Consider the following 25,220-nt stretch of genomic DNA (forward strand, 5'->3'; position numbering starts at 1 on the left):
GAGTTTGATGTCATGTGATACCTTATGTAAATTTACACACAACATTGAAATTATAATTTAAAAACTATTATATACTGTGATTAGCAAATACAGAATCAGTATATTAGCATGTGAAGATATTCATAGTGATGTTAGCAACTCTGTTACATGAGGCTTAGTTTTACCACAGATTGTCCCATTTCACTTCACTGTCATTTCTGTTACACTATCTGTGAGCCACACTTGCACTGAGATGACCAGAAGTGAAATGCATTTAGTATATATGATTATGAACACCTGTTTATCAGGGTCTTTCTGTGTCAAGCAACATTTCTGGTGGTGCAGAGTACAAACATAGTACAGTCTAGTGCCTCTACCGAGGGTCATGGACTAGGATGAGAAAAAGAAAAATAATGACTGTGCAGCAGTAGAACTGCCAAAACAAAAGCATATGCAGGATAGCCAGGCATCTCCTACAAAGAGAGAATCCATGCTGTGTGGTGCAGGTCACCGCCATAGGCTCCACAAAGAAAATGACCCCCAGGCTGGGGTGGGGAGGCTGAGGAAGTTCGCTGGCCGTCATTCGGGGAAGGTGAGTAATCAGGGCAGCAGCATCCATACCTGTATTGACTGCTTTACACAGTTGCCCTTGACTTTCCCTGTGGTTTGGGGCTTATTTCTTTGCTTTTTAACATTTGGAAGGGAGTAGAGGTGGCTGGAAGTGGGAGGGGGGGGGATGAGATACTCAGCTAAGTCAGTATTTCTTCACATCTCCAGCTTTTATTAAGAAACTTGAAACTGATTGCTACAGTGAAGTATATAAATTTTTTGTATGTGTGTCTTTAGCCATATCGTTTCCCTTCATTAGCTTATTCAGTGATTGACTAGTTTACTTCATATTAATATTTAGGCAGGGTGAAAATAGTAAGAGGTTTTATAGATAGTATATACCCATTTTATGTGTTGATTGGGATTTAAGCACTATTAAAATAACTTTCAAATTGAAAACTGCCCTTTTAACCGTATTGGTAATGACAAAAAGTTGTAGTTGTATGCTTCTGACCAAGTCAGTAGAAAAAAAGTGAAATGCTAACTTTTTAAATTTGAATGGAAGGATTAAACTATTAACACTGAGCACTGAACTGAGTACCTGAAATTTTACTATTTCTTACTGATCTTTTATTTCGTGTTCTGCAGGTTCAAATTGTTTTGCTAGTAATGTACAAAGAAATTTTATACCTCTCTAGCCCTGCATTTAAATGTTCCTTTTCCAGGCTTTATAAAGAGATTTCTTTCCCCTTTGCCTCCTTTCAGCGATGTGCATTTTGTAAGCACCTTGGAGCCACTATCAAATGCTGTGAAGAGAAATGTGCCCAGACGTACCATTACCCTTGTGCTGCTGGAGCCGGCACCTTTCAGGACTTCAGTCACTTCTTCCTTCTTTGTCCAGAGCACATTGACCAAGCTCCTGAAAGGGGTGAGTTCCTTACAGATACATTTGTATACATTTAACAATGTATTTACTTGAAATAACAAATGTGAGGTCCCTAAATGTTTTGCTGTTTGTCTTAAAATTTAACATTACACTTTTAATAATATGAAGGATCTTTGCCAAGATCCTTGGGGGTAATTTGTTGTCAATAATATCGTTGAAGTTAAATCCAAAGGTTATTTCCTCAAAAATTTAATCATAGTTTCATGGTTTTACTAATTTAAAAAAAATTTAAACCACCAAGGTAGAAATACTGAGTATATAGTATTTTACAGTGTTCTATAAAGTAAGTTATTTAAAAAGTTAAATAGTATTTACTGTATTTTACACAAAAACCATCCACTTGGAGAATTAGAAGATTCACTCACGTGTTATTTCTGGAGGTACAAGATTAGGATCACCAAACACGAAATTGTTGGAAACTTTATAGCCCTGAAGTCATAATAGGAATCTCTGTCTGGCCTCTGCTTGATTCCTCTGTCTTGGGTATCTGTACTCCTCAATTGTACTATTTTTCTTTCTTTTCCAAATGATTTTTATAACTAAGTGAAGATGTTTAAAAATTTGAAATTTATGTTACACAGAAAATTGTAACTCTCTCCTGTCTTTATCATTGAATAGAGATCTTACCTTTTTCTCACTATATGGATTTCCAATGAACATGCATGCTTTGGGATCTTTGTCCCCTAGTGAACTGGATTTCTAGTTCCATTATCAAATCTCTGTGGTGCTTTATTTGGTCTTTTTTATGTCACTTTTTAGTTACCTAATTGTTATCTTTTACCTATTTCTTAGCAATGTCAAAGAAGGCTTTTTTTCTTATCTTTTCCTGCTCTGTGAAACATAAATATAAAATTACTTTAGGCTTAAATTAATCTCAAATCATTATTCTTTTTATTATCTTTGTTCAGTATCATAATTGCATCTTCAGTTACAATTATTTTGTGTCTACATATATTACCACGTTGCCATTAATCACTAGGCAGACATGAATTATAGGTGAGGCAAACTAAAATGTCAAATTATATTTAGGCTAATAAGGGATTTAAAGTTTTTTTAATATTTTGGATTATACAGTAGTAAGTCTGAGAGAAAAAGAACATTAATGCACAGCAACTGTTAATGGGTGTTATTTATTTTAAGACCCCATGTAGTGAATTATCTCACTATGTGCACACACTATGATGTCAGTCATCAGAGTTGATTATATTGTCAGTGGCATATAATGCATTTTGCCAATCAAACAAAATTGGGTGTGTTTAAGAATCTGAATTTATCGAGCCTTTTGTACTTATGCTTTAGACTTCAGTAAACTACATGGAGACTTTTCTATGACTGTTTCTGATGTTAGAAATTGTGTTACTTCGTGTCAGTGCTGCTTTCTGCTGCAGACTGTTCCAGGAGCGCACATCTCATCTATGTGGTAGAGACTGTACATTGTTGTGTAAAATAAGGACAGGTAGGAACTGAGGCGAGCTGAGGTGCTGTCACTTATCACATATATAGTGAAAGGTCCATTTTGCCAATATACTGCCTTGTTCTAAAATGGACTTATGGAGACTCATAAAAATACAATGACAGTAGGATAAAATGAAACTAAAGTAAGGAAATTTGGGCATGGGAAAATAAGGATAGGATAAATATGAAGGCATTGGGGGTACTGAGACCTAAAATACACACCCAGTTTGTAGACCTCCACAGGAATGTGGCTCCAGAGTTTCATAGCAGACAGGCAGAGAAGGGGACACAGTTACCCGATTCACAGCAACATCCCAGGAATTCACTTGATACTGAGAATGTACGTACACTGTGTGCTGTGGTGAAAAACTATCTTAAAGTAGCTGCCTTGAAGTACAAAAAACATGTCCCATAGGGAGATTTCTTGTAACAGCCCTCAGAATAAGCCAATGGTACAAAACCAAAGCCCAGTTGAGTAAATTCTGTTCCTTGGGTATGTTAAACAATGTAGTCTCAATACACAGCTTTCTGACCATCTGTCTTAATCCACGGACACAGAGAATGTTGTGGATAGAATGCATTCCAGTAATATGAAAGACTCTGCAATAGTCTTCATAAAATCTTTCATAAATATTTTTAGCTGTCCTAATTGTGTGTCATAGCAGAAGGTACTTTCTATGTTTTAAAAATGGGGATATCTGAAATGACATTGTTATTATGAGGGCTAAATGACAATTAATGAAAATCACATAGCATTGTACCATGTATATCCGAATTGCTTTATAAAAGGTTATTTTACCTCTATCTAAGGCTTAAGTTATAAGTATACATTGAGAAAAATACTTGATGCTGCTGGCTAAGTGTAGAGCAGTATCTGTGGTAGTTAGCTGAGTTAGGAGTAAGATGGGCATAAAAAAATCTAAAAAACCCCACAAAACCTCATTAGAAAGAAACCCCAGCAAAGAGAGCATCTGTGAGCAAGGCCCAGCTTTCCGTCGGAAAACAACCCGAGGGCGCTCTGTCACAGAGAAATGGGGTCATGGCTCCAACATTATTTTCATGACGATGCAAGGATTCATGAAATTTGTATTGTCAGGAAATTTTACACTAAATATCCATCTAGGAGACATAGCCAGATACACTTCTTGAGTAGTACTTTTCCTCTCAGTTAAAGCCGAAAGTCAAGGAGCCAGTCATGCAAGATCAGAGGAAAGAACATTTCAGGCAGAGGGCACAGCTACTGAACAGGCCTTGAGGAGTGAGCTTGGCATAGCTAGGCAGCTGTGCCTGGAACACAGCGTCTGCTGGGTGGACAGTGGGGACGGCGTCAGGGTGAACAAAGATGCAGCCATGCAGGCCTTGTAAACAGGGAGGGGTCTGGATTTTGTTCTGTCTGCAGTCAGAATTCTTTGCAGGTTTAACGTGGAAATGCTGTAACTCTTAACCCACTCCCCTTTCCCGTGTTTAGTGTCATCTTTCAGCTTTCACAACTTTTACTTCATTTATGCTTTTAATTCCAGCCTCATTTTCTTGGTTGTCTTAGTATCTCTTGACACCAAGTCCTGCCGCTGTCTGTCACCCTAAATTCTGTCAGCGTGCCGACCTTTCTTTCTTACCTTCCTGCCCGCTACCTGGGCCAGCCTCCCTGGGAGACGTCGGTGATCTACTCTCTCTTTCTAGAGATTCCCTTTGACAGGCGCGTCACCCAGCACAGTGTCCAGTTGGTAAGGAAAGCATGATTAATAGGTGCTGTAATGTCGATGGAAGCTACAAAGCTGTGCTGATTTGGTGTTTAGAACGATGCTTCCTGACAACAGTTTGACTTGTGTTGCTCTTCACCGGTGCATTTATTCTCAGGTGCTGTCTAGACTTTCCTACGCAGTAGTTTTGCTTTGCAACTTCACCAAGTTTAAGGGTCTATGATAAGCTCCCTTCTAATTTAAGCTCAGTGTTCCTGTCTTTCCCTCCATCTCTTCTCTCATCACAGCTGTCACTTAGGAAGTGACCTTGTCCAAAGCTCGTTCTGTTTCTCCCACTGTTCTCTCACTCCCCCTACATCATTTAGCTTCTTTATTCTGTCTCTGCAGCCACTTTCCTTTTGTACATGCTCAGATATTCTCTCTCCTTTTTGCCCTTGTATAGTGGGAGTCAGTATTGATTAATGGTAAAGAGCATGATCTTTGGAGCCAAATCGACCTGGATTTTACTCCCGTCCTCTCTTAAATTAGCTTTAGTCTCTCACTCAAGCTTTTCTGCTTTTCCAACTGCCTAAAGAAAAACTTCTTCACTTATTTGTTTGATTATTGCCTCAAACTTAATCTCTCTGTGGCTTGCAGACATACATGTATATATATGTACATATGCTTATTTCTGACATGACACTTAAGCTATCCAGTAATATCATCTTCTTATGCATAAGCTCCAAAGGCTGTTTTAAGGATTTCTGTACAGATCTTTTCCCTGACTGGGGAAATGGTTGGAACTAACCTCATTTCTTTATGTAGTGCTTTTTTCTACTATTATTTTTACATAATGCATCGTGAGTGGTTTTGGACCAGAGGTATCATATGGATGTCTTTCCTTGCCTAATTTATTACCAATGATCCATACTAAGCAAAAACATGACAGTGTTGTCCTATTAAGGAATTGCTGGAAACTCCCATAGAGTAAAAAGTGACCTCTGCCATAGTGATACCTCGTTGTAGAATGGGCTTTGCTCTGTGGAACAGTGCTGTGCAATAAAAATATGATGTGACCAATCTAAGTGATTAAAATTTTTCTAGTAGTCATGTTTGAAAAAGTAAAAAAAATTTGAAATCAATTTAAAAAATATATATTTAACCCAGTATATCTAATGTTAATATTTCAACATGTAATCAATTAAAAATTGTGAGATACTTGACATTACATTTTTTTCCTTTTGGTATCTGGAGTGCATATAATATGTACAGCACATCTCAATTTGGACTGATCACATTTCAGTTGTTCAGTAGCCTTATGTGACTAGTAGCTACTATGGCAAGTTTAAATGTCAGAGTAGCAAACTCTAAACTTTCACAGAAGCATTTTAGACAGTATTCTGACAAGTTACAATAGAAAAATGAACTGATATCTGATAACCAACGTCCAGTATTTGTGTCAGTTTCTGATGGCAAAAATCAGATTAGTTTTCAAATGTACAAAGCTTGAATGAGTAAATATTGACACTCTCTTTTAATATTAAGGAAAATAATTCACCTAATTATATCATTTAAAAGGCTTATAAACTGAGGAGTCATTTAAAAGTGATTTTAGAAGCAAGTCCTTCATTTAAGATGTATTTAATAGGTGATTTGTGCTAGGCAATCTTGGATACAGAGGTGCAAAAGACAAGGCACTACTCTTCAAGGGCTCTCAGTGTGGTGTTATGATTTAATTGATTATGTAACAGTTTCTTTAAACTATGTGGAAAAGGAATATTTGGCAACTAAATGGGCAGGCATTTAGGTATGGTACCATTAGATATTCAGGGAGTATTTTTGAACAGAGCTTTGAGGGCCTTTTCAGGATGGCCTAAGGGCACAGCAAAGGAACAAAATATCCAGCAGAGAGAACAGAGTGTTTATAAGCGCACGAGCATTGAACAGCATGTTGCATATGTGCATGGCAGCCTGCTTGATGTGACTAGGGAGCATATGAGCGGTTCTGAGATTCAGTTGGAAAGGAGTTGGGGGTCTCCTTTTCCCCCTCATACTAGAAAATGTTACTTTCTTTTTCTTTTAGGTAAGTAGGTATTTATGATATTTATGATATTTTAATTTAAGCAGAGCATAAAAGTTAGATTTAGTTTTGAAAAATTGCTCTGGATGTGTAGATGACTTAGAGAGGAGGTAGGTCGGAACCATAAGAAGGAGTCCATGTTAGAAGGTCCTGCAGTCACCAAGGTGGATCATGATGGACCGGACTGCACATGCGGATGGAGGAAGGCTGTATGATGAGTTTACTCAGTAAAAATTGGTGTCTCGTTGGATGGTTGAATCAAGGAAGAATTAAGAGTCAGTAGAGATGCTGAAGTTTCTGCCTTTACCTGGCTGACTCAGAAAAATGGAGATGTGTAGGTTAAAAATTTTTATTTTAGAGGGGTGAGTTTGAGTATTTTTAGCACTTGTGGCTATTGAGGTCCAGTGAGACTTGAAAACAACGTTTTGGGGTTCAGAAAGAAGTTTGGGGCTGACAGTATGTATCTGGGAATCGTGGCCATATTTTATGACTTGGGAGTTGATGTGATCACAAAGGGAAACCATGGGGAATTAGAAAAGAAGGAGCAGCATGAAATCCTGAGAAAGCCCAGCACTGAGAAGGGATTACAGAGATCCTAAAGCCGACACGGGATAAGGTGGAGGCATAGGAAGTCTAAGGGGAAGTCAGGAAAGCGCCGCCATCGCAGAAGCCAAGGTAAGGGAAATTTTAATTGGGAATGGATAGTAATGTAAATGCTGCAACGTGAAACTAAGATCAGGTCTAAAAAGTAACCACTGGGTGTCAAAGGGAACTCATTACAGTAGCTTCAGATGAATGGTGGGTTTGGAGGCATCAGGGATTTGACTTGCTGTCCAAATGCATCCCAGGGCTTGTTTTTGTACTGCTAAGAAAGGATTCTTAAATAAAAACAAAATCTATGTGCCAGAGATTTCTATGACCCACAAAACCACTGATGCACTCCTGGTGTATGTAAAAGGAATAGATTATTACTGTTTGAAGATGCTTGACTAGAAAGAAAGAAAGTACAAAGAGCTTAGAGCCAGAGAGAACTGACTAAACCTTCAATAATAAAAAAAAAGTTCAAATATATGAATTAAAACAGCCCAGGGATAATCAGCTAATCAAGAAACATTTAGTTGAAAACATAAGTGTCAGATATAGGCATACTTATGTATATCATCGCAGTATTAGGACTTTAGAATACATTAGTTTCCTTATTGAATATGCACTAGTTTAACTGGTTCTTGGCAAGCCGTTACATGTATTTTATGTTTTAGATGGTAAAAGAACTTTTATAAAGTGCTATATCTTTTAATCCACATTGGGATAGATGATGTGCATAATTATATATATTTTAATCTATCTTACAACTGGCAATTAATACAGAATTAGTATATGAAATACTGTTTGTGTATGGATATATAGCTCCCATCTTTAATGTTCTCCTTCAGGCAATATTTTCTATTATTAAAAAACCTTACTTTACTTGAGTAAAAATTAGTCAAAAAAGTATTTTAATGTAATTGATAATATTTAATTTTTTCTCTTATCTGATATCGTTAATTTCAAAATATGTTTAACACCCAAATGTTTTCTTTTGCACTATAAAGCTGCTCTCAGTCGTTATTTCCCTGTTTGGTTCTTTTTGACAAGCATATACTGAGCATTTGCTAGGTGCCCTGCATTGCCATTGTATGAGGGATAGAAAAACTAAGAATTGCTTATGGTCTCAAGCAAATATAGACACAAGTAATGGCAAAACTACACGATTAAATTTAATGTGATTAAATTTAGGCTAAATACGTCATAGAGTTCTTACTGAGACCTTACTCTGAACGGATATCAGTTGATGTCGATAACTTCGTGTCTGAAAGATTTACCGTGCTAATTCCCTTCAAGTGATTTTTAAACTATGAAGTCAGAAAAATAATAAATTCTTATACAACGATTTCATTGTTTTGCTATTAATTATAGCGAAGGAAGATGCAAACTGTGCCGTGTGCGACAGCCCGGGAGACCTCTTAGATCAGCTCTTCTGCACTACTTGTGGTCAGCACTATCACGGAATGTGCCTGGATATAGCGGTCACCCCGTTAAAACGTGCAGGTTGGCAATGTCCTGAGTGCAAAGTGTGCCAGAACTGCAAGTAAGTCTTAATTTCAACTCCAAGGTGTGTATTGAGTTTGAGAGAGACCCTATTATCAGGTGCTCTAAGGTCCGTGTGATATGGCAAAGGTTGTTCATCCTGCAGCTGTATTCCTTCACACTGACTTCACCATGTCTTAAAAAAATTACTAGGTATTTATTGACATTTATGTTACTTCGAAACAAGTCTAAACAAAAACTAATATTAGTAATTCAGATTCATAATTCATTAAAAGCTAATTTAAATTTGCCAACAACTTTAAAATGAGTGATATTAACAATCTAAAGAAATAAGCATTAGAAAAACAAAGCAGTTTTGAGGGAGACCAGGAAGGTAGGAAAATAAACCTCTAACTACTTAAAGTAGTAGAGTGCGCCCAAGAATCAGTGATACACTTGAATTTCCATTCCAGGAAGAATATTTATACTAAGCCTGCTGTTTGAAAAAAAATCTGTATCTATATCTATGGGAAGGAGTTACTTTAGTAGATCCTAGTCACAGTAACACTGAAACAAAGTATTTTGACATGTTGAGTCTATAACAGTTACCTTTTCCTATTTGTTGTATTCCATCCTTTGGTCATCTCTCCAATCTTTTCTGTGATTTTTTTTTTCCTCATGCTATAATAACTAGCATGAGAATTTGGGGATGTTACCTGCATCTACAGCAGTTACTTAAAAGCTGAGGACTTCTGTAATGAGAAGAAATTATGCCCATCACTGACATGATCAGTTTTGTAATTTAATTTGATTACGATAAGCATCAATATCTTAGAATTATGTGGAGTAAGTAGGACCATGTGCTTTTTATTTTTTGGCAAAAATTAAAATATCAGTAAACACTTATTTGATACCTCATATCTGTTCCTAGTTTCTTGGGAAGGAATAAGAGAATTTGAAGAGTACTTTTCCTTCAAGATCTTGCCATGTAGCTAAAGAAATAAAATAAGCAATTTTATATGTCGAATTTGTTAAACTGAGCGAGGTAACTGGAGGCCAGCTAACCCATCTCCTTTTTACTTGTATTCATCCCCAGGTTTTACTCAGCGGGTCCTCTCTCAGCTCTTCTTCTTGCTTTCCCGTTTTTCTTTTCCCCTTCTCTTGAATTAAATTCTTAGTATCTGAGAGTGATTAATAACCAAGAATCAGGGCAGAGATCATGCTGTAGGGCCGGGGCCCAATCTTCGAGGCAGAGGAGTGTTTAGGGGAAGACTTGATTTTGACTACAGTTCTTAATAATTATGATAAGAATGTTATACCTATTTATTTAGCACTTACTGCTTAATGAATGTTTTCTGAACTCTTCAACTAGAGTTATATTTGTCATATTAATCTTTGATTATTTTTCACATTTTGTACCTGAAACTAAGAGACTCAAGTCTGAGTTATTCAAGAGTAACACTGCTGGAAAAACAGCAGTCTGAATATAGACCTGATGCCAGATTTGATCCTCTTGTTTTCTGATAGTGTCTTTCCAGTTTACTGTGCTGAGATTTGTTTCTTTCCATGCAGCATCTCCTGTCAGTTATCTCCTTCTGCAGAAAGGCTGGTTTATGAAATGTTTAAAAAAAGTAAAGATTGGAGTCATTCATCTTGCCTTAACACCTCCTGCTTTGCAGGGACCCTAACATGACTAAAGGAGGTTCACCCTAAATCAGCATTCAGTCAGGGTAATCCTTTAGGGACCTTAGGAAGATGTCTGTCTCGTCCTCTAGGGGGTTAGTTACCTCTATCATTATATGTGCAAAAACAGACACTGAGGTATTTATGAACCGGGCAGTTCCTAGGATGGATTATTTTCATGATTACTTACATTACAAACATAAGTTTAAAGATAAGGCATCATTAATGCTATCTTATTTTTTAGACAATCGGGAGAAGATAGCAAGATGCTAGTGTGCGATACGTGTGACAAAGGGTATCATACTTTTTGTCTTCAACCAGTTATGAAATCAGTACCAACCAATGGCTGGAAATGCAAAGTAAGTTGTTTATGTTTTTAAGGAAAATATCATCTGTATGTTTTTTATATAGATCAAATACCTATTCAACTATATACATTACCATCAGTTTTTTGAAAAACAGCATTATTGATGTATAATTGATATCCAGTAAACTGCATATACTTCAAGTCTGTAATTTAATTTGACATATGTATACACTCATGAAACCATCATCACCTTCAAGATAATGAACATACTTAATCACCCCTAAAAGTTTCATGGTGCCCCTTGGGAATTCTCTTTTTCAACTGTTCACCTAAACCTCTTCTTTTTAGGCAGTTTGCTCTCACCATAGATTAGTTTGCCTTTTTCTAGAATTTTATGTAAATGACTTGGTATAGTATATAGTCTTTTTTGTGGGGCAGGGGCGTTCTGTTCTGGCTTTTTAAGCTCAGTGTGAGTATTTTGAGCTGTATCCATATTGTTACACATACTAGTAATGATTCCCTTTTATTGCTGAGTAGTGGAGATACCACAATTTGTTTATTGGATCACCTATGGGTGAGCATTGGGGTTTACAATTTTAGGCTGTTATAAAAATGCTGCTCTGAACCTGTTAACTAACAGATGTATGGTGCTTCATGGCTTAGAATTTGTTCTTGAATGACTTATCTCTAATCTTCCCAGAAACTCCCCATATGAGGACACTGAAACACTGAAATACAGCTTTAAAATCCATTAATTTAAAATCCAGGGATAAAATACAGTACATTTTGATCAGTTGGCTCTTAGGTGATTATAGTGGTTTTATATGTACATCACACTTTGTAATGTGTATATGTATTTGTGTATACACTTATATTAAATATTTGGAATCATATTGTATATGAATATGTATATGTGTATTGTACTTCCCCCATGGTAGTTGTACTGATTGTTGGCTTATTTTTTAGATGGCTGTTTAAAGTTCCTCTGGTTTTGAGAGTTAGACTAAGGTCTATAGACATTTTTCATTTCTCTTTTATTAAGATACCAGTCTTTCTGCTTTATAAGACACTTTCAAGATGTTTTTGCAGTTATTTATAAGTTTTCTGCATATTTTTTAGTCACTTGATTCCCCTCCAAAATTCCATCTATTTTGTTGTTTGCATCTTTATAACCCTGAGGTGTTCCGAGCGGGCCTCTTTAGGCTTCCTGAGGAATTTGCTGAGGCTGTGTGGCTGTCTCTCTAAACACTGCAGGTTGTCTGACAACTCTACCTACAGGGCAGTTAGTATAGTACCAGGTAAAGAACAACAGATTTAAGAATTATTTGTCCATGGAACACAAAATTTAAATTCTTAAAGTGAAAGCAGAAAGAATAAGAATAACTCATTTAATTCTGAGTTGAATAAAACATTTTTTTTCTGTTTGAAGATATGTACAAACAATATTTACTATGACCTTTCTTTGTTCTCTGGGGTGAATCCATTGTCAAATATTTCATGTGCTTCCTTTGAAATCTGTATTAGGTAAATTAGTACATTCTAGATTGGCAGCTGGTGAGGGCCTAGTGGTTAAACAAGTTGTCCAGGTTTACTTATTTGTAGAGGCAGAATAGGGGATAAAATCAGGTTTTCTGTCTTGTAATGTCTAGTTTATCCAATATATTATGCTATTTCTCCCTATTCTGTTATGTATTTACTTGAGTAACAGGGCTTTTTACCTAGACAGATTAAGAAATTTTTTAAAATCTGATTTTCATTTCCTATTAGGGTATAGGTAGATAAGCCATCTCTACACACCCCTCAGGTTGAGTTATTTTTCTTTTACCTTAATTTTATAGAATAGACATGAAGCTAGACATTAGTTTTATCTATGGTAGGTAGTTTTTTTTTTGGTATCATTAATTCACGATTACATGAGGAACATTATGTTTACTAGGCTCCCCCCTTCACCAAGTCCCCCTCACAAACCCCATTACAGTCACTGTCCATCAGCGTAGTAAGATGCTGTAGAATCACTACTTGTCTTCTCTGTGTTGCACAGCCCTCCCCATGCCCCCCCCCCACTATACATGCTAATCGTAATGCCCCCTTTCTTTCCACCACCCCCCCTTATCCCTCCCTACCTACCCATCCTCCCCAGTCCCTTTCCCTTTGGTAACTGTTAGTCCATTCTTGGGTTCTGTAAGTCTGCTGCTGTTTTGTTCCTTCAGTTTTCCTTTGTTCTTATATTCCAACATGAGTGAAATCATTTGGTCCTTGTCTTTCTCCGCCTGGCTTATTTCACTGAGCATAATACCCTCTAGCTCCATCCATGTTGTTGCAAATGGTAGGATTTGTTTTCTTCTTATGGCTGAATAGTATTCCATTGTGTATAATATGTACCACCTCTTCTTTATCCATTCATCTACTGATGGGCACTTATGTTGCTTCCATTTCTTGGCTATTGTAAATAGTGCTGCGAGAAACATAGGGGTGCATCTGTCTTTTTCAAACTGGGCTGCTGCATTCTTAGGGTACATTCCTAGGAGTGGAATTCCTGGGTCAAATGGTATTTCTATTTTGAGTTTTTTGAGAAACCTCCATACTGCTTTCCACAATGATTGAACTAATTTACATTCCCACCAGCAGTGTAGGGGGGTTCCCCTTTCTCCACAACCTCGCCAACATTTGCTGTTGTTTGTCTTTTGGATGGTGGTGATTCTTACTGGTGTGAGGTGATATCTCATTGTGGTTTTAATTTGCATTTCTCTGATGACTAGCGATGTGGAACATCTTTTCGTGTGTCTGTTGGCCATCTGGATTTCTTCTTTAGAGAACTGTCTGTTCAGCACCTCTTCCCATTTTTTAATTGGATTGTTTGCTTTTTGTTTGTTGAGGTTGGATGTCAACCCTTTATCGGATCTATCATTTATGAATATATTCTCCCATACTGTAGGATGCCTTTTTGTTCTATTGATGGTGTCCTTTGCTGTACAGAAGCTTTTCAGCTTGATATAGTCCCACTTGTTCATTTTTGCTTTTGTTTCCTTGCCAGTTATACTGGTCTCTAAAAAATAAAACTATATAGAATTTATAAAGTAAATATTAATCTAACAGATAATTTTGCTTTGAAACTAAATTGCCAAGATTGGATTTAATAGAAAGATATATTACCAGGTCCAGTTCATGTGTAAGCTTTTTTCTTTGACTTTAAAAATGTTGATACAGAGAATGCCTTTTGGGTAAGTATTTGTATAAAACAGTATTAGCAATCTTTACTAGTTCAGAGTCATCAGACCTCAGAGTGCCAATAAGCAGTCCTTGAACAATAGAGAGTAATAAAGTATCACTGTCGCTCTATAAGCTTTCTGTTCACAGGTGCACCATTGCAGCGCAGTTGCAATCTCTAATAAATGGGGCATCAATCCAATATTTCTAAAATACTGAATATAAGTTCCTCATTGTAAGTTACTGGTATGCTGTTTGCAGTATAACTGTCTTAGGTGATGTGGGTGGAGATAATCCTCTGCTTGCCCTGGATGTAGCTGCTGACTTCATGCATCTCTCTGTATGGTCCAGACATTCTCATTCTTTGTGCCAAGAAATACTCTGTATGACAGCATTTGGGACCAAACTCAGATGCTCAATGCAGGTATTAAAATCTGCATTAGTACCCTCCAAGGTCAGTTAAATTTTACATCAGTTTTTGCAGGTTAGCGCTTCTTTAAAAATTGCAAGTTCTTAGAAAATACACAGAGCCCTCCCAGAACACATGGGTGGTCTCCCTGCATCCCTAAGCCCGCGCCTCTTGTCACCGCTGCCCTGGCCCCCTTCTCTCTGCCGCCTGGCTTGTGGTCGTCGTCTTCCCTGCCAGTGGAGCGGCCTACAGAGTGGTGGGCTGGAGGCGGTGGCCGAGACGGTCCCTCGGACCTGAGGCGCGGCTCAGCCTCGGGCCGAGGCTCCCGGGCCGCTGCTTTCGCAGGCGGCAGGTGGCGCCAGCTGGACGCTTTTTCCCAGACCTGGAAAGGCGTGGCGGCCTGTGGGAAGGAGGCCCTGACCGGGGAGGTGGGGGGTCGCCTACCCTCCTGGGAGGGTCCTGGGAAGGGAGGCGACCTCGCGGGTAGGACCCCGGCGAGCACCTGTGCTGGCGCCCCGCTGCAGGTGAGGGTCGGAGGTGGAACTGGCGGCGCGTCACCTGGTCCGGGGCGGCGAGTGCGTGCGGCAGCGCCCGGGGCGTGGCGGGGGCGGGGCCGAGCCGCCGTAACTGCGCTCAGGTGTGGCCCCCCCGGGGGCGGGGCTTGAGGCCGGGGTTGCGGGCGCGGGCGCGGGCGCGGGCGGCCCGGCTCCTGGCGGTTCTTCCTTGGCCTCCGCGGGCTGTGCTTCGGCTCTTCCCGCGGCCGGGTCACCGCGCGGCGGAAAAGCCCTCGGGCCGGCGGGTCGGTGCGTTCAGACTGTATCTCCGCCGCAGGACCGCCTCTGCCCTCTTTAACTGAAATGGGCCGTTAAATTCGTTACTCGTTTTATTTACTTTTCTAAGGATAAAGGTATTTCAAGACTATAAATGCACCTTTGTTTATAGCTTTGGCTGCACCCAAAAATTATTGTGTCTCTAACTGTGTGTCTACTTACATCTGGCCTAATAACTTTCTTTTTTTAGGTTGTGGTTAAGTGTGTTAATTTTTGCTTCAGTTGTACCTAATCAGATAATTTAAACAGTATAGTTTTATTTTTTATAAATTTTTAAATATTTGAAACTGACTTTTTAAGATGTAGTACTTTGATTTCATTGAGTTAGATGTTCATCGTTATTTTTGGCTAGCTGATTCAACAGCATATAAGGATGTAGATAAACTTGACCACTGTAATTATCATAACATTTTTTCCTTTTATTTTCCTTTTCCTTCTTTTTCTTTCCTTGTCTTTTTTTTTTATTACAAAACTGTTATTTTGTAGCTGTTATTTAGCAAGTAGGTCAAGCCAGTGGTGATATATTGTGCCTTTTATCAATATAAAACCATTATTCTGTGTAATGCCTTTTATATATATTTTTGACCAGATATTGCTTTGACTGATAATATGACCACAGGAGGTTTTTAGTTGATCAGCTGAATGTGATCTTTTCACATCTTCTTATTTTGGGTTCTTCTGTGTCATTTTAAGTGTATCTTTTGAAAGGTTTAAGAGTTAGCTATTTATATTAATGGTGTAATTGAAAGACTTGGTTTTTGATTCCTTCTCTGTTTTTCTGTTCCTTTTATTTCCTGCAACGATTTGCAATTCAGAATCCTTTTTTTTTTCATGAATGTTAAGTTAGAAATGTTGCAAATACACATTTTTTCTTCTCCCACTTCCTATTGAAAATGAAGAAAAGAGAAATTTTCCTTTTCCCTTTTCTCTCCTTCCTTCTTTGACTAAGTTAACCCAGACTATAAACCTTGTTACTTCGTCTTTTTAAAAAGTATGTTCCTCTATAAGTTCCAACCTCATTTCACCCCCAGTCTTTTGAATTTTTGGTTATGCTTCTCTGAGAAAGAATTGTAATATTTCTGAAGTCGTGTCTATCTGAAAGAGAATACTGGCTTCAAGTCTGAAGAACTTGGTTTCTTGACCACAGACCTTGGTTTGGGTGTAGTCTTGTGTTACAACTTTTCCTTTTTGAGACTCTGGAAATGGTTTTTTCAGAATTTTCCTGGTTTATGGTGTCACAGAGGAAAAACTTTACTTTTTTTTAAGTTTACTAAGTTGTAATCCTTTTTTCTGCTTAAAGCATTTGGGGTCTTTATTTTGTCAGTTCTTTGAATTTGCTTCCAGGATGGATCTGGTTATGGTGATTGGTTTAGTTGGAACTCCCTGAGCACTGTAAGTCTTCAGTCAGGCCCTTGGAAAGATCTGGAGAGGTGTTGGTTAATTTTGTCCTTTATTCTTTTGTAAAATATTCACCTCCTTACATTCTCTTTGCCTTTAGTAATACCTAAATGGTGTTAACGGCTCTTTATCAGTTTCCTCAAAGATGTCTTCAGAATTCTGGGTTATTTCTTGAGCGGTTCCCCGACTCCCTTTACCCTGCTCTCTTACTAATTTGCTCTCTCTAATGTTCTGCTATTCTCTTTCACAGTGACAGAATCATTGAAAATATTACTGAGAATGCAGTTAGGTTTTTTTTAAATTCTGTTCTGTGGAGATACTATAATGCAGGTAAAAGATTAGGCTGTGGAGTCAAATCTCAGCTTTTCCAGTTATTAATTCAGGATATTTGACAAATTATTTGACTTCCCTAAGACAGAATGTTAAATAAGACTTACTTCACAGGGGTGTTGCATTCAGTGAGATGATACCTATGGAGGGGCTAGCATGATGCCGAGAATAGGCCCCCAGATAGTCATCATGGAGTTTTCACAGGAAGGCTCATCCTCTGAGCAGTTTGAAGAACTGCTAAACCCTTTCCTAGACCTCTATCATCTGTAGTCTGAGTTTATTCATTTATTTAACATTGGAAGGCCTGCTGTGTGTCAGGCAGTTTCGTGGGTGTGGGAGCCGCAGGGGCAAGTGGGTGTGCCTTTGCGGGGGTTGGGGCACTCTGGGGAGCCAGTCACGCTGAAGTAAGGGTCTTCTCAGGAACTTTGTTGTATGTATGCCAGTCATTGTCAGGTAGGTATCTTTCCTTGTTTCTCTCAAAAATGCTGTATGTTGGTATATATATGCATTCTCAAAAACTTACTATGGGAATATTTTCAAACTTTAAAAGTTGAAAAAATAAAAGTAACACCCATATCCCACTTAACCTAGATTCACCTGTTGTTAGGATTTCGGTATCATTGTGCATGTCCACCCTCTCTACCTCCCACTCCCCATATATGTTTATTTTGCCTTGAACTATTTTAGAGTAACTTACATACATACATCCTGCCCCCTTCATCCCTAAATACTTTTCAGTGTGAACTCTGTAGTAATAGGGATATTCATAATCACAGCATTGTTATCTACTTCATGTTTACCTCAATCTAGTATTGTCATCTAATCTCTACCATCCATATTTTAATTTTGTCACTTGATCTGATGTCCCATGCAGCATTTCCCCTCTTCTGATGTAGGTTCCAAGTCTAGTCTAAAGTTAGGTATTTCATTTAGTTGTCATGTCTCTTTTGACTCCTTTGAATCTGGGAGATTTCCAAAGCCCTTGTTGCTTTGAGGTTATCATTTTTGAGTAATAGAGTTCTTCCACATATACTTCGGGGTCCCTCCCCCAAATAGAACTTTCTCATTTTGTCTGATGTTCCCTCCTGATCGTACAGGGAGCTGTGCATTCTCGGCCGGAACGCTGCTGCGTGATGCTGCGCCCTCCTCAGGAAATGCATCGTAGCCGGGTGCACTTGATGCTCATCTCCCTCATAGGCGATGTGAATTCTGACACTCTGGTCAAGTTGCTGTCATATTTCTCCACTGTTTTCTTTTTCTCCCTTGTATCTAATAAAACAGCATGTGAATATCTTACTGCTCCTCAAAATTTCCTCCAAGATCTTAGGAACCATCGCCTGAGGCAGTTGGTACCTGTGGGTCGTAAAACGATGCTTTCTCACGTCTAGCACTCCCTTCACATTTACAGTTAGTCCTCTGCCTTTTGTTGTAAGCAAGCAGGTGCCCTTTCTTCCAGCACATGTTAAAATTATTTATTACTTACTGTTAATATTGGCTCATAAATTCCTGTTTTCAGTAATTTACTATTCATTACTGCAACAAATCCATTTTGTGCTCAAATCATCCCATATTCGCCTTTGGTGGCCTCCTCAAGCTGGCTCCTATGTACTTTGACCATTTTATTGTGCACCCATTACATCTCAGCCAACAAGGTGTTCCAAGACCCTCTAGCACCTCCTCTGGCCCGGTCCTGGAGTCAGTCCTTTTCTGTAAGTGAACGGGTTCCTGTAGGGCAGATGGGTGCTGGGTGTGCTCATTGCTGTGAGGTGTTTGCTGCTTTGCCCTTTCAGCAGATGGGGCAGGACATGCAAGCATGTGTGTGCATGTATACACACATAGGTGTACATATACTCACACATACACATAATTTATCATGAGTACCTCCAATTCCCATTCCTCCCAGAGCTCTTTGCTTTCTCCCATTCTTGAATATCCATTCTTCTGTAGTGAGAGTCCTGGTTCCCAGCACCGCCAGCACATTAACTCAATTGATCAGTCCAATGAACAGTTTGCTCTCAGTAACAGATTTTATTCCCCTTTCTTTTCTTGATTTAGTTTTTTTAAAATAGATAGGATATTAACAAAAGTCAAAAAAGTTAAGATGATATAAAAAGTTCTACTCCAAGAATTGTCATTTCCTTCTGTGTGACCTATGTCCATTTTCTCTTGTAGGTAACTTGATTGCTGGTTTTTCCATCCTGTTTTGTAATGACAAGTAGATATATTTATCTTCCTTTTCTTTTCTTTTTTATTAAGGTATCATTGATATACACTCATATAAAGGTTTCACAAGAAAATCAATGTGGTTATTACATTCACCCTTATTATTGAATAATCCCCCATACCCCATTGCAGTCATTATCCATCAGTGTAGTAAGATGCCACAGAGTCCCTATGTGTCTTCTCTGAGCTACACTGTCTTCCCCATGACCCCACACACACCATGTGCACCAATCATGATACCCACAATCCCCTTCTCCCTCCCTCCCCTTTGGGAACTGCTAGTCCCTTCTTGGAGTCCGTGAGTCTGCTGCTATTTTGTTCCTGCAGTTTTGCTTCACTGTTATACTCCACAAATGAGAGAAATCATTTGGTATTTGTCTTTCTTTGTCACCTTATTTCACTGAGCATAATACCCTCTAGCTCCATCCATGTTGTTGCAAATGGTAGGATATGTTTATTTCTTATGGCTGAATAATATTCCATTGTGTATATGCACCACATCTTCTTTATTCATTCATCTTATCTTCCTTTTCTTATGCTGAAGGTGGCATATGTTTTTCTCACATTGCTTTGCTTTTTCACTTAATAAAATCTGGAAGTCACTACATCAGTTCATAGAGATCTCCTTTGTTCCTTCCCCCCGCAGCTGCTCTGTTGTGTGTCTGCATCATGACTTATTCAACCAATGCCCTGTGCTTGGATATTTAGGTAGTTTCTAATACTTCACATTATAAATGGAATTTTTTCATTCATATCATCTTTTAATTGTATATTATTTGGGTATATGAATTCTATTGATTTTTCATTGCTTATTTTATATCCTGCTACTTATTCTGTAGGATTTTTCCTAGATGCCATCTACAAAGAATTTTGTTTCTTCTTTGCCTATTCTTCTGCCTCTGTTTTCATTTGTTCAGTGTTTTTACAAGGGCTCCAGCACCGTGTTAAATAGTGGTAGAGACAGTAGGCATTTTTGCTTTGTTCCTGTCCTTAGTCAGAATGCTATTAGGGGTTCCCCAATTAAATAAAATGCTGGCTTTAGAATTGATGTATGTGTGTATTACACCATTAAGGAAATACCCATCCATTTTTATTTTCTCAACGGTTCTTTTTTAGGAAGTGGATTTTTGGCTTTTTTTCCCAAAGACTTTTTTGGTATCTGTTGAAATGATTCATTTTTTTCTCCTTAGACTTAAATGTTTAATTTCATTAACAGATTTTTCTAAAACTTAATCATCCCTGTATTTCTTTTATAAAGTCCACTTGGACATGGTTTATTTTTTTTAATTTGCTATTTTATTGTACAATAGAAGTCTTTTTGCTAATACTCAGGATTTTTGCATCAATATTTATGAGTCCATTTGTTTTAAATTTGTAAGACTAGCAGATCTATAGTTCATGCTAGTTTCTCTTTTTCAGTGAACAGATCTTTTATATCAATCCAGCAGTTCAAAAAGATACACCAAAGATTCATTTTGGTTGGTGCTTTAGATTGGAAAGTCAGTGTGGGTAATGGGGGCCACACAGTTTATTTGCTTTGTACCCAGGGTTTTAAGGCAAGCTAGCTCACAGGTGCAGAAGAGAGATTGGATTGGCATCTGGCAGGCATTGTACTTTGATAAGAAGAGTACCATTTTCTGTTCTGAAAATATGAGAAGGCATAATTGGATTTTGATGTGGAGTGATACTTTTCATCATTTCAGACACCAAGTTTGGGGTGGGTCATGATTTTTTCATAGTGTGAATTATTGTCTTTTTGTTCCTAAGCTCCCCAGAGGCAAATGGAGTATTTCATCATCCCTGGTTTGCTTTCACAATAGGCAGTTAGACTTGACTCCACCCAAGTTAAGACTTACATATCCGGAACACGTTTCATTTCTGAAGTTTGGGCTGCTATGTTTTTGGTGTTCTTCCCTCCCAATTTGTTTTCTTGGATGTCTGTAGCCCCCCTATTTACATTTTTTTGCTGTTTTGGTGCAAATTGAGTGATATCTCATCAGATGTTCAAAACAAACTGCTTTTTCAAAAACATACACTCTAAATTAGTGTCATTAAAATTAAAGTTTAATCTACAAATGTTTCATTGATTTCAGAACAGTTTATACCAGAATTTCAGTACAAATACACAATAAATTGTTCTTATTTTCATTTTTCCCGGTGTTTAGAATTGCAGGATATGTGTAGAATGTGGCACACGGTCTAGTTCTCAGTGGCACCACAATTGCCTGGTATGTGACAGTTGTTACCAACAGCAGGATAACTTATGTCCTTTCTGTGGGAAGTGCTACCATCCAGAATTGCAGAAAGACATGCTTCATTGTAATATGTGCAAAAGGTAAGTAGATATTATTCTATTTAAGTGTTTTCTCAGTTCTTCCACCCATGTGGTCATTTGCTGTACCATGTATCTTTAAGCTCCCACTCTGATAATCCTCTTAGTACTGAGCGCTGCTATCGATGTAATCAAGTTACATTTTTATGAGTCTGAAAGGGCATAAAGAAGTGAATGGGCAAAAGACTGGAATGAATCATTAAAAAGGAAAAGTAAAGAGGAAATAGTTGAAAAATAATGGAAGTAAAAATATATGAACACCTTTAATGACATCCAATAATACCAGTTATTTTTGTAGAGTCTTTACCAGTTGCCAACCCCTGTAACCTCTCTTCGGTCATTCTTAACCCTTCCTATATCCAGTTTTTCAGCAAATGCCTCTTTTTTTCATAGATATTAACTTGACCTTAAATTAGAAAATTTTATTTAAATCTTAAATTTATCACTGCAGATGGGTTCACTTAGAATGTGACAAACCAGCAGATTATGAACTGGATTCTCAGCTTAAAGAAGAGTATATTTGCATGTATTGTAAACACTTAGCAGCTGAGATGGATCCCTTACAGCCAGGTGATGAAGTGGAAATGGCTGAAGTCACTACAGGTAAACTTGAGACTTAAAATTTTTCTGATGTTGTGCTAACCAGGCACCAGTGTATAACTTTAGTAGTAATGAGGGAATCCTGTGTATCAGATCTCATCATATTTGTAATTTCTCAGCCTTTACATATACATGTGATCTTGGTCATCTCTGACTCTGATGGCTAACATCTAACCTAGCTTCTCTATAACTGTTGCCCTAATATCTGAATTGCAGGACTAACATGCTTTACTGCGGCTGTGTTCTGCGAGCCAACAGTAGTAGTTGCTCAGTGTTTGGCCATATGACCTAGTTTGCATTTCGTAATCTGGGTTATTTTAGTTTTTTAGAATGTACTTTTTAAATGTTAATTCTCACCTCTTGAGCCCCAAATTCTGTTCAGGTATTTTATAGTGTTGGTTATAAACATAATAAGATTCTTAGATGGTAAAGAAAACAGACTTATCTGATTGTTTTTCATTTTCATCAGTATGAATGGCAACTTCAGTAAAAGTCCTATATTATCATCTGCAAAGGGTTTAAGGAGACACATCTTAATTGCTAATATTTTTTTTCCAGGATGCCATCAGTATACATTTGTGAATATCCTTTTAAAATAATAAAATTATAATTATCTCTTAATTCATTGTACTTTCCATGTTTTAAAAAAATGTAAGTGGATATTTGGTTTAAAATAAAATAATGCAAAGAATTATTTATGGCATTTTTGGGGATAATTTACCCTCACTATACCAAAGTAATAATAATTGTTGACTTAGTTAACAGAAACAAAAACTCAGTCTGAGCTAACAAATAAATATTCTTCTGTTAAGATTACAACAATGAAATGGAAGTTGAAGGACCTGAAGACCATATGGTATTTCTGGAGCAAGCAGTTAATAAAGATGTCAGTGGTCAGGAGTCAGCACCTGGAATTGTTCCAGATGGTAAGAATAATTTTTATAATGGATACAACCTATTTTCTGAAGAAAATATGTATATACACTGGTAAGTGAACATCTTCTAAAAGTTTAGTACCCTAAATAAAAATTAGTTGAAATGGAGTCACTTAGGAAATAGTGTACAGAAGAGTTTTTCAGTAAAATAACCTCAGAAAGAGATTAATAGGGGAAAGGGCATGTATATATTTGTAGTTCAGCTGTAATCTAGACTTAATTATAAATATATACCTTGTTTGGGGGTCAGGCGATTTTCACTGAAAAGCAATTTAATTCTCTTCTTTAGTTGTACTTGAATTACTAATGTACGGTTGCTGATTGTGAGGTGTTTCATGCTGGAGTGCTAAAAAATTTGGTCTAGATTATCTCATTGGTCCTATTGAGGGTTATTTCTGTCATCTCAGTGATGTGTCAGTTAAGCTTTTTGCAGTATTGATAATAGGTAGTATTGTACTTGAGGATCTGAAAATGAGAGACCAGGTTGGGGAAGAACTACTTATTAAATTTAATCTTAGGCTCATCTGTTAGTCTGCAGAATTTTTTGTGAAATATGTTGTATACATACAAAGCTTCTGAGATATTTTGAGATGAAGTTTATATTTAACAACTTATTAAAAGGTATAGATCATAAAGATGTAAAGCAAAGAAAAATAAGATAGCGATCGGTAACAGTAAATCTTATCATAGTGCATAATCAGATTCCTAATTTCATTTCATACCCTACTTGCTAATAAATAGTAACAGTGCGTTTTGTGCTTAAATTGGATATTGGCATATGGTAGTGGGATAAAAATCTTACTCAAATTACTGTTGAGAGAGCAGTGTTAGAGAAATGTTGGCGCCTTGAGATTCCACAAATGTGTCGTCCACAGCGGTTCAGCCCCTCACCAGAGAGCAGCAGCAGAGTGACCCGCCAGAAGGTCGCGGCACACACGCTCCTCTCATTTCTGGTGAGCATTGTGTTCGTGTCGTCTAATTTGGTTGAGTTAAAACATAGTGACTTTATGGTTGCTGTGCAGACACAAGTCATTATCTATTAAATTAACTTCAAATTAATTATTCCAAAGAATTATTTACTGTTGCTATATATATACTACAATAATGAAATCTTTTAGTTAAGCGGTCATTTTCTTGAAAAGAATTGACAGTGGATTCCTAAAGGAGGTTACATTCTCTATAAATATGAAGTTGCTTGAACCAGTTGTTCATTACTAGGTAAGTTAAAATCATTGTACACAACTAGTAGCTGATCGTGGTTGAAATGTTTGGGATTCAGAGCATGTTTACATTGTTATTTTAACACTTGCTGCCTAGCATAGAACAGAAAGAATATACTTGTGGTCTATAAGTATATTACACATTTTCCTGTTTGCCAATAAGACTTGAGGTAATTGGTCTTCTATCAACACACAATTTAGGCTTCATGTAACATTAGGATAAGTTTGTTTCACTTGAGTCACCAAAATGATGGTACTTTCGGTTTTAAACCCTTAAGTGTCTGTTCTTCATTTATGTGTAGTTAACTTTAAAATATATTTTTTATCTTTTTATATTAAATATTTTTGAAGCATTTTTGTGTTTAAAAATATTTAGTGTGATCAGATCTCTTATTTCATGTTATTTCGTGTCTTTCATTAAAGCAGACATGAGAAGTAAGGTTTCATTTTGATAACAGAACATAAATGTTAGTCACCATGGTAAATAATGAGGAAATTAGTGTATCTTTTATGTAACTTTGAAAATACCTTGATGGTATTTGAAATAAGTGCTTCTTATCCTTAGGGGTCTTACTTTAAAGAGCCACTTGGGGCTCATTTCAGTTGGACCTCTTAACTACTTTTACGTAGGGTTGGATTAAAGGTTTGACACACTAGTATCCTGATTTAAAAGTTGCTACTCAATGATATAGATACTTCTGGTATCTAATTATATTTATTGACTGGCTAAGATTAGTTTCTTTGGTTATAAATGATGAAGACAAACAAGGATTATATCCAAAAAAATGTGTTAAGTATGTTACAGTTACAGCTAATACTAAAGTAAGTCTTTCCTGTTTGGTCATTGTAGGAGTTTTGCCCACATCTGGGGTGTCTGCTAATGCAAAATATCTTCGTATTCTAGCCTAGTCTTCACTTTTTAACTTGGATACCTCGTGTAACATCACTGAGCCTCATTTTCCTAAGAGAAAAAGAGTGTGATTTTAATCTA

The 25,220-nt window shown here is 37.4% G+C and overlaps 1 protein-coding gene across 25 annotated transcripts in view; it reads left to right on the forward strand.

Moving 5' to 3' along the window:
• The window catches only part of KMT2C (lysine methyltransferase 2C), a 277,314-nt gene that overhangs the window by 150,150 nt on the left and 101,944 nt on the right, over nt 1-25,220 (forward strand). For 24 of the 25 annotated variants that reach the window (XM_036999224.2, XM_036999223.2, XM_036999222.2 and 21 more), the window contains 7 exons: nt 1,294-1,456; nt 8,645-8,816; nt 10,683-10,797; nt 21,308-21,477; nt 21,926-22,077; nt 22,887-23,000; nt 23,885-23,962. In XM_036999224.2, the coding sequence (XP_036855119.2) occupies nt 1,294-1,456; nt 8,645-8,816; nt 10,683-10,797; nt 21,308-21,477; nt 21,926-22,077; nt 22,887-23,000; nt 23,885-23,962 (964 nt within the window). The remainder of the gene's footprint in view (nt 1-1,293; nt 1,457-8,644; nt 8,817-10,682; nt 10,798-21,307; nt 21,478-21,925; nt 22,078-22,886; nt 23,001-23,884; nt 23,963-25,220) is intronic. The other variant, XM_073238176.1, reaches the window with a different exon arrangement.

The sequence above is a fragment of the Manis javanica genome, chromosome 6 (assembly GCF_040802235.1).
Source record: "Manis javanica isolate MJ-LG chromosome 6, MJ_LKY, whole genome shotgun sequence".
NCBI classification, from domain to species: domain Eukaryota; kingdom Metazoa; phylum Chordata; class Mammalia; order Pholidota; family Manidae; genus Manis; species Manis javanica.